Here is a 9,709-nt window from a genome sequence, read left to right as displayed (position 1 = left end):
TCTGAGTCATTTATTGTCGAGTATGACAGTTCAGATGAACCCAACACACATGATGTCCCAGTTCCCTTTTCTTTCTCCACCTCTGTAACATTTTATTTTGGGTCGATTACCGCCGGTGGGATCTTGTTTTACACAGAGCTCTTTGAATAAATCCTTATAGTCAGTGAAGAAATATTTTTGTTGAATCACAGATTCACAATACAAGTTAGTGGACAATTATGCCGTATCATTAATGGAAAGAAACAAATATGGGTCTACAACTTCTTCCACAGATTACTTTCAGCAGAGAAAGAATCAATAAAAGCCCCCAGGCAACGCATCCTCTGATATCGAAAAATTTCAAACCTCCCGCCCCGGCGCACTCGAATCCTCGCGATTCTATCTCTAGGTTTATAATTCGTCTTGAGATTCTCACCACATCGCGCGGCTGAAACAATGTTCTCTAATGCATGTCGACCTCTTATATATGCCGGCTTAAACCACAGCCAATGTCACGGATTGATCAAAGCTACTCGTAAGGGATCGCGATCGCGAACGACGACTGCGATTCTGCCTCAGCTCATCCTCTCTTTCCTTGATCCCATTCCTAAAGGGAGTCCCAGTTGGAGATGCAGCAGCAACAACTTGTTTGAGCACAACCTCTTTGGTTGAACCACCATGGCTTAGAATCCTCTTGATTCCCGAGTAATGCAAGGACTCGGCAATTTGGATGGCACTCATTCCCTTATTAGTCCTGGCCCCGACATCAGCCCCTTTCTTCACCAACAACTCAATCACCTCACTATGCCCGGCCTCCACCGCGCAGTGCAAGGCGGCGTAACCGTCCTCGTCCGTCGCGTCGAGATCCGCCCCTCGCTCGATCAGGGCGCGAACGACGTCGATTTTCCCCTTGAAGGACGCCCGGTGGAGCGCGGTCCAGCCGTGCTGGTCCCGTCCGTTGATCGCGGCTCCGTTGTCGAAGAGCCTGAAGATCGCCCTCACTTCCCCCTTCCGGGCGGCCGCGCACAGTCTGTCCCCGAGGCCGAGCGCGTCGAAGAGCCTGTCGTGCCCGTTCTCGACCGCGACGTCGTACGCCGTCTTTCCGAGCGCGTTTGTCACGTCTTTGTTCGCTCCAGCTTTCTGGAGCAAGAGCTTAACCATGTGCTCGTCCCCTTGCGCGGCCGCGACGTGGAGAGGGGTATTGCCGTCATTTGTGTTTCTTACGTCTGCGCTGGCGCCACCTGCCAGTAGTAGTTTCGCACAATCCCTCCGTCCCTCCGCCACTGCCATGTGTAAGGCCGTGTTCCCATCCTTGGTGAGCGCGTCGACTTTGGCTCTTTTTAATAAAAGGAGCCTCACTATGTCGATGTGGCCCCCTCTAGTAGCAAGGTGGATCGGCCCCCACATGGACGACTTTGACCTTTCCATGCTGGCTTTGTTAGCCAACAACAGCTCGACGATGAGTGCTTCTCCGCCTGCAGCCGCTAACTCGAGCGGGCTGAAGCCGGATCGGCTCTCAGCGTCGACATTAGGCTCAAACTCCAAGAGCAATTGAAGAAGGTCAGGCCGGCACTGAGTGATCGCCAAGTGAAGCAACGTCTGACCGTCTGAGTCAACCGAGTCGACTAGTTTCCAGCTCGGGTCACTCTTTTCGAGCACTTCTCTAATTTGGTCCATGGAGCCGTTGGCCACGAGTTGGGCCAACACCGGAGCTCCTACAAACATTATTCTAAGTCCACTATAAAGGAACACTTGCTTGTTCCTTGTGGTGAACCAATCGTTCGGGACCAGATCCCCGAAAGACGAATGGTCTTTGACCATTATCGCACCGGGGACCACGACGCTGTGCAGCTGGAACGCATCGTTGCAGTAAGGGAGCGAGTCCGGGAGATAACCGTTCGGAGGGATGTGGTAAGTTATTTCCACGGTAAATGTGGTGAGAGGTGCTATGATCCCCAACTGCGGCCGGACCGAGTACCGGTTCTTGTTCACCGGTAGGAGCCGGAAGGCCACCGGCATGGTGTACATGACGTTGCGCAGGGTGACCTCCCCGTAACACTTCTGTCCATGTTCTACCCTTATGGCTACTAGGTTGGATGGCTCTAAGCTTATGAGCCTGTCCATCTCTCTCTCTCTCTCTCTCTCTCTCCCCTCTGATTTTTCCTCTGGGTTTTGGAGGAAAATCAACACCCAAGTAGGGGAAACGAGGAATTAATAAAAGGGGGAAAGGTGATGGGGTGTGAATATAAGGGAGGTGGAAATTCATGGCCGGCTACATAGATCAAAGAGTTCCAAATGGTGGTGTAAGAAACATTGCTGACTAGTTCTTTTCTTTTTCTTTTTCCTTTTGATTCCACAGCGTTTGAATTAGCTTACGCGTACCACAATTAATTCCGTTGATCTATTCGATCATGTCAAGCTTGATACATCCAATGTACAGCTGTAGATAGATGGTAATTAAATAACTGAAAACTCTCATTTTCGTTCTGTCTCTTCCATTTTCTTTAGGGGAGCCTCCTGTCCAGTGTAGATTGTCCCGTCCAGTGTAGATTCCCGTCAAGTTTTGGCCAATTGTGGGACTTTTCTAGGTCCAAAATAATGATCGAAACTATTCACTTTTTAGATCTCGTCGAGAATATTGGTCACGCCAAAAATCGCGTTGATCGGATATCGTTTGATATCGTTTCAAAATGCATTGAAGTTTAAGACAAATGTGTCAAGGGGTGGCAATCCAGTATTGCACATCTTTTTGTTCACAAGATTAATGCTTTTTGAGGTGATATTCAATGATATCCGATTAATGTGATTTTTGCCGTACCGAATGTTCTTGGCAAGTTTTAAAAAGTGAAGGGTTCTGATCATTGTTTTAGGCCCGAAAAAGGCCCACAATTGGCCGAAACTGGACGGGACATGAGCAACCTACACTGGACGGTAGCCTGCCTGTTTTTTTTTCTCTTCTCTTTTTGTAGTCATATTCTTTGGTGTATTGAAAAAACCTCTCATTGTTGTTCTAGTAATTTTTCAATAGTCCGGGAGTACCGCCATGTGGTACTCCAGATCATTTTACAATAATATGTTCTTATGGATTCACACACTTAGTGATAAACCCAACAAGAATGCATGATTGTAAAGGTTCCGGAGTATCACGTGTTGGTACTCCCGGGCTATTATATAATTTCACTTCTTGTTCTGCCTTTCTCTTTTTCCTTTTGCAGTAAAGTTCATTGGTCCATTCCGATTTTTCGAGAATACGGTACCATATTTTAATTTTTCAAACTAGGGTACACAGCTAAGCATCTTAACTCATGAAAGCTCTTTGATTCTATTTTTTGTAGTGTTCAGAGACAATCGGAATCGGCTCTAGATTCTTCGATATCGCTCTCGCTCTCCTGGCGTATGCAAACATATAAAAGAATAAAATGAGTTCAATGATGTATATGTCTGCGAAATTATCTATGTTCGGGATTAATTTCAAATGTTAGAATGATATGCGCAATAAATCGTAATGTCTTTCGCCATCAGAATCATTGACCTTAGTATTACTATAAACGAGAAATCTTATGATTTGGTCATCAGTGTAATTAAATTAACACTGATCATATGATTTCATAGACGACGAATTTGATGAATAGTAACCACAACTTAATAGGATTTATTTTGTTGTGAGTCTTGTGACAAGGACAAATAATAAGAATTAGACCAAACACGATTCCAATGCGTATAAAATATTTTCTAGATATTAAATACTAATTATAATTAGAGGTCACTTTATACGCTCTGAATTCTTCTCACGCAAAATCACTCTACAATACTATATATTGTAGATCTAGTTCCTCTAAAAAATTGCATAGAGGCAAATATGTACCAATAGAGTATCTCAAATCGAGCCCAATAAAAAAAGAGACCCTCTTGATTCTTCAAATATTATGGAGAGACATCTAAGAAGTAGAGAAACATCTCTATTTTTTGTATTTTCCTTTGGCAATCTAAATTTTCTCACTTTATCCTTTTTATCTTTCGATTTTGAATTCTAATATCATCAATTTTATTTGTCCTTCTTTTTATATTTCATGTACAAATTTTCATTCTCAAGACTAATACTCCAATTGAAAATATATTAATAACGATATGTCTGTAAGGAGTCCAATATTAAGTATATGTACCTAGAAATGTAAAATACTTAAATCACAAGAGAAATTTAGTGGAAAGGTTTAGAGTTGTTTTCTTGGTAATTAAAAAAAAAATCTTCAAAACCCAAACTGAATAGGGGTAAGTGTATTTCTGAATGCAAAAAAAATGTACTAATTTTTTTAAAAATATGCACTGCCTGTTTTTATTTTCTACTTTATTACACATGGGATGCACATTTTCCATCCAACAGTATGGGCCTATTGGCCTAATTGATTAGGGAAAATGACGGCTAATGACGTGTTTTGATAATTAATATTTGCCAAAAACATTTTCAGCATTAACAAATATTCTCAATATGTCATTGGCGGATATTAATTATCAAAACACGTCATGGGCCGTGATTTTGCCAATTTATTACACAATGGATGCACTATGCACATTTTCCATCCAACAGTATGGGCCTATTGGCCCTTTTATTCGGCCCACTACACATGATCATAAGGCTTTTTCTATAATCTCCGTCCATTGGGACTGGGCCGTAATGTGGTCTGGCTAGAGAGGGAGAAAAGCTAGAACCCAGTAGCCCATTGGGCTGGGGCCCGTAGACATTATTATGGAGAAAGAATCACTTGACTACGTTAAGACTATCCATATCAGCCTCTTTAAACCTCACATCTTAAACTGATCAAATTGACGAGAGAAACTCTGAAACGAGTACTTTATCGGCCTCCGTAAGTTGGTTTAAATGTCGGGATCGTAGGTCACACATACAACACAGGCACCAAAAATGTGTGGTTGGCCGGAATGTCTGTTCCACGGAGAAAGCTTACGCTATTTTTATACGTCGGAAAAAATGGAATGAATACAAAGTAAAACTCTCTCTCTCTCACTCCTGGTTTTGTCCGAGTGCTGTTAATCACCCCCCGACCCGGGCCCTTCCCTTTCCCCTTTTACAACCCCCCACCCCCCCTCCTTTTTTTCCTTTTTTTGTTAAAAAATTTTAAATGCTAATAACTTTTTTCCACGTATTTTTTTAATAAATTTTATATTTTTGAAATCTATTCAACGAAACTTATCAAACAAGTCTAATATTGAATATGAAATAATGTGTTTAAATTAAATGGTTTTTTGGGCCCAATATATTTTCTCTTTGTTTTTATTTTTTTGTCCTTCATTTTTTTTAAACTTCTATATTTGAGTTTTTAAGTAAATTATGTATGTTGAATCCACTTAAATTTACTTTATATTTCTCTGAACAGTCAATAATGCAAACTGAAAATCAAACTTCATTTAATTATAATTGAGTATATAGAAACAATACATGAACATAAATAAAATACACAAATTTAGTCAATATTTTCGCCAAATTGTAGTCGTCGTCCCTGTGGATCTATCTCCATTACTTCGTACCACAATTGGAGACGTGCTTCATAAGGATGAGTCCATCCACGTGCTTCGATTGATGCATTTTGCCTCCACCATATGATGATGGGTGGTACAGGGTAATAAGGGTATAGGAAAACTTGCACGAAGTGATTGCCATTAACATGGTTAATAGCTATATGTTTGGGCTCTGCGAATGGAACTGGATGGGAGCTCAATGGCAAGTGAGTAAGACAACTCGAAGTAATCATATCGAATGTATGCAGTACAACGTTGTACGTTGATGAGATAACAAGTTTCAATGGTATAGAATCTATCCAATGATCATCTGGTGCCGATTGCTAAAAGCAACAAAGTCTTTGTAACCCTTGGTATACATAATCACATTCTGGATAAAAACTGATCGTACAAGACCCAATTTTATTCAATCTCTTGGATAAGGTCCCGTAATGCTTGAGCCCATTCATCATCAGAACCAAAGAGTTGCGCGGCTATCGCCTTGAAATCACAATGACCGTAATGAACAATTGTACTTGTCACGCCCCGCCCCGCAAAACGACACCCATTGTGGGCCCGAGTCAGCGCGGCCACGTGGCATTCTCAAACACCAACCAAACAATCACTTAACAAGAAATATTAACTCAGAATAAACCAGCGAAAGACTTAACATTAATATTATTAAAAGAGTCGACGTTATACCCATAACTTTACATACTTGGCAAACTAAAGTGCAAAACATTCTTTACAAAATGAGTTGATAATATGTACAAGACGATTCACCACCACCGACACAAACAACAACCTTAAAGCCAACCCCAAAACGCCGACCGGTAGTGGACCATCCTACGAACCCCTGCTATCTGGCAATTCAAAGGAAAACCAGGAGTGTGTAAGATATAGAATAAATCCAATAAAACTCAACATAAACAACTAACTGAACAACTACAATTTATGTTCACAACACATGCAGTGACATGTCTGCCACATCCCATGTACCCAAGGTATTGTGTCCCGCACACCAAGCTTCCATTCACCATAAATAGAACGGCACGGCCCACGTTAAGATGTGACTCACTCCACAAACCTTATACGGATACAATCAACATACACCAATCATGCATGCCAGTAATTAAACCAACCATAGCATGATGCACAACCAACATGTTAACATCTTATTAAAGATATAAGATATCAAACACACTCACCTGTGAGTCGACCGAAGTATGCCAACTTACGGTTTTGGCACCTCCCGATTACTTAGCTCGTTACCTAACCACACGCTTAACCGTATTAGTAATAAGTTCAACGAACGATCAACACAAGAATAATAAGCTCATAAGGAACTAAACAATGGCCAAAGAATATCACACATGAAGTTCAAACACAACAACACTCCCAAAATAACAAGACATCCTACAACCAGCCTGTCTTTAAAAGACTGTAGCATTTTATAGGATTAAAGTTGGGTCATGAAACCACCACCATTAGAAAGTAGACTTTCAGTACACCAATATCGATATAGAGTTTGTCCTAAATAGATTTCGAATGACAAAGTTACGACTGTCCAAAGATGCACACTTAGAAACACAACTCTGCAGTTTCTGCAGAACAGCCTGTGATCGAATGCTCATTAAAAATCACATACTCAATCTTTTCCATTAATTCTAATACCAAAACATCACCAATTGATCAGTGTTTAAGACTCATGAGAACCCATAGCTAGTAAGTACATTTAACTATGATAACATTGATGAATAACATAGCTCCAAAATCTGCCCAGATTTCCAGAGTTAACAAACCATTAACTTCAGAACCGAAACTGAGTTTTCCTAGAAGTAACTAAGGCGCAAACCTTACATGTTCAGAAAGGTATGTAAGTCTAGTTTCAGAATCAAGAAACGGTGTGTAAAACCGATACCCGAGCAAGAAGTTATGCCCGTTTTTCCCACATGTGTCTGTGCTGCCTGCCCAGACGCGAATCTGACACCAGTTCAGTCCACGAATTTTGTAGGCCAAACCACTTTGTATTATTTTCTGAAAATTTAACACGATGAAATAAACTCACAGATAAACATTCAGGATTTTTTTCAAGAATTTAGAAGATTTCTAGGTACCTTAAATAAATTCGTCAAAAACAGAACAATTTCAACTTGGTTCAACATAGTTATGCGTATTCATAATATACCACGAATTTTCTGAAATTAAACCCAATTCCAACCCCAAAAACCCTCTCTCATGGCTTCAATTCAGAGTTAGCAATATGCCAAGTATGAAATTGAACAATAAAATCATTGATTTAAGTATAGGAAAGCATGAATTACCAAATAAGGTCTTCAATTCAAGTTCTAATCCTAATTCCCTTTTCTTCTCCTTCTTCTCCCTCCACCGATGCTCTCTCTCTCTCTCTCTCTCTCTTTAACGTTGAAAACCTCCTGATGGGTTTGTTCTTTCTTTTGCTTTTGTTTTTTTTTGTTTTTCTTTTTTGACTCACACACACACGGCACACATGCACAATACTTTTAAAAAAAATGCACTTTGCCCCTTTAAGTTACTAAAGTATAACTTTAAAGCACCTCAAAGATAAAAGGATGTTACAGTACTGGTCCATAATGTTCTTCTATGAATTACGAAAATGAAATGAAAGATGAGAAAATTGTGAGGATGTGGTGAATGAGAGTAAGTGTGAAGTAGTTATATATATTGAAAATTGAAGATTAGAAGAAAATCTGAATGAGTGGTTAAAATTGAAGATAAGAGGATAAAAAAGAAATCTAAATGAGTGGTTATAATTGAAGATAAGATGATTAAAAAAAAATCAGAATGAGTGGTTATGAATAAAAGTGGAGGAAATAATAGATACAATGTGCTAAAATTATTAAACTACCATGAAAATATAATTTTTTCGTTTTACATTATTTCACCATTAATATTATGCTCGTTTGATAAGTTTCGTTGAGTAGATTTTAAATATATAAAATTTATTTAAAAAATACTTTAAAAAAAGTTATTAATATTTAAAATTTTACATCAAAAAAGGAAGAAAGAGAAAGAGTGTGTGGTGAGAGAGAGAGAGAGAGAGAGAGAGAGAGAACGTGGGGGGTAGGGTAAAAGGAGCAGTGCTACAGTTCCCAACCGGGGGATCCAGACCGAATTCCTGACGCCTCGCTGGGCCCACTCCGGCCATCGGACAGTTGATCGGAACCGACCAAAAATTCTAAAATAAAAAACCAAGTGGGTAGGCGCTATAATCAACGGCATACAATGTGTGTAGGTAGCCGATCCAAATACAAAAAATAGAATATTTGGATCAGCTACCTACACACATCGGATGACATTAATTCCTGCATACACCCATTTGACTTTTTTTGTCAGAATTTTTAGCCGACTCCGATCAGCCGTCCGGTGGCCGGAATGGATCGGGCGAGGCGTCGGGAATTCAATCGGGATCCTTAGACTTTCCGGGGTAAAAGATGGAAGGAGGGGGCCATGTCAGGGGGTCTGACATGGAAGGAGGGGGCCCATGCCATTTTTCCTCTCTCTGTCCTCTCTCTCTCTCTCTGGTTTAAGAACATTTTTCCTCTATACTCTTTTCAAATTTAAAAGTAAGAATTACAAAATGGCCTCCATTTAACACTAGATTAAGTTACACTTCCAAATACAACCCCTGATTAATTTTCTCCCCTCCCTCCGTTGTCTTTTTCTTCTAATTTTTGCTAATTTAAAGCTTTTGTCCTATATTTACTTTTTTGTACCGTAACAAATACTATAAAAAAAATACTCGCTCCGTCCCAAAATTCTTTATCCTTTATCCGATCCGCAAAACAGAGTGTTAAAAATAATACAATTTTTGTAAAAAATCAAAAAAATTTCAACAACTTACTGCATATCAATGAATATTTTTAATTTTTGAAAAAATTTTAAATTTTTTTAAAATTATTTTTAACACTCCGTTTTACGGACCGAACAATAAATATGGGACAGAAAGAGTACCTTAAAATGTCAAATGTCTCTTTCTTCTTCTTTTCCTCTACCCAACACACAGTTAACTTTAAGAAAATGCATTTTTTGTCCCAAAAAAAAAAACTTCTAGCTATTTCCCACAAATTAGTGAATAAATCTTGGAAATTTTTTTTTTTTAAATTTTTTTTTGAAGTCCTCGGACTCTTTACGGAATGGAGGTGGAGTATTATTGTTCCAGTATTCAAAATGGAGACGT

The 9,709-nt window shown here is 39.6% G+C and overlaps 1 protein-coding gene and 1 long non-coding RNA gene across 2 annotated transcripts; both read right to left on the bottom strand.

Annotated features, from left to right (window-relative positions):
• Positions 1 to 205: 205 nt before the first annotated feature.
• On the bottom strand, positions 206 to 2,299 carry LOC131318483 (protein VAPYRIN-like). The gene has a single exon (XM_058348298.1). It carries the CDS (start codon positions 2,101 to 2,103, stop codon positions 475 to 477), a length of 1,629 nt encoding a protein of 542 aa, XP_058204281.1. The 5' UTR covers positions 2,104 to 2,299; the 3' UTR covers positions 206 to 474.
• Positions 2,300 to 6,141: 3,842 nt separating this feature from the next.
• On the bottom strand, positions 6,142 to 7,594 carry LOC131318482 (uncharacterized). The gene is made up of 2 exons (XR_009197705.1): positions 6,699 to 7,594; positions 6,142 to 6,353 (listed from the first exon to the last, which is right to left on the bottom strand). It is a non-coding gene; the product is annotated as an uncharacterized LOC131318482 (long non-coding RNA).
• Between the last annotated feature and the right edge of the window lie 2,115 nt (positions 7,595 to 9,709).

The sequence above is a fragment of the Rhododendron vialii genome, chromosome 3a (assembly GCF_030253575.1).
Source record: "Rhododendron vialii isolate Sample 1 chromosome 3a, ASM3025357v1".
NCBI classification, from domain to species: domain Eukaryota; kingdom Viridiplantae; phylum Streptophyta; class Magnoliopsida; order Ericales; family Ericaceae; genus Rhododendron; species Rhododendron vialii.
This window is presented reverse-complemented; position numbering and strand designations above follow the sequence as displayed.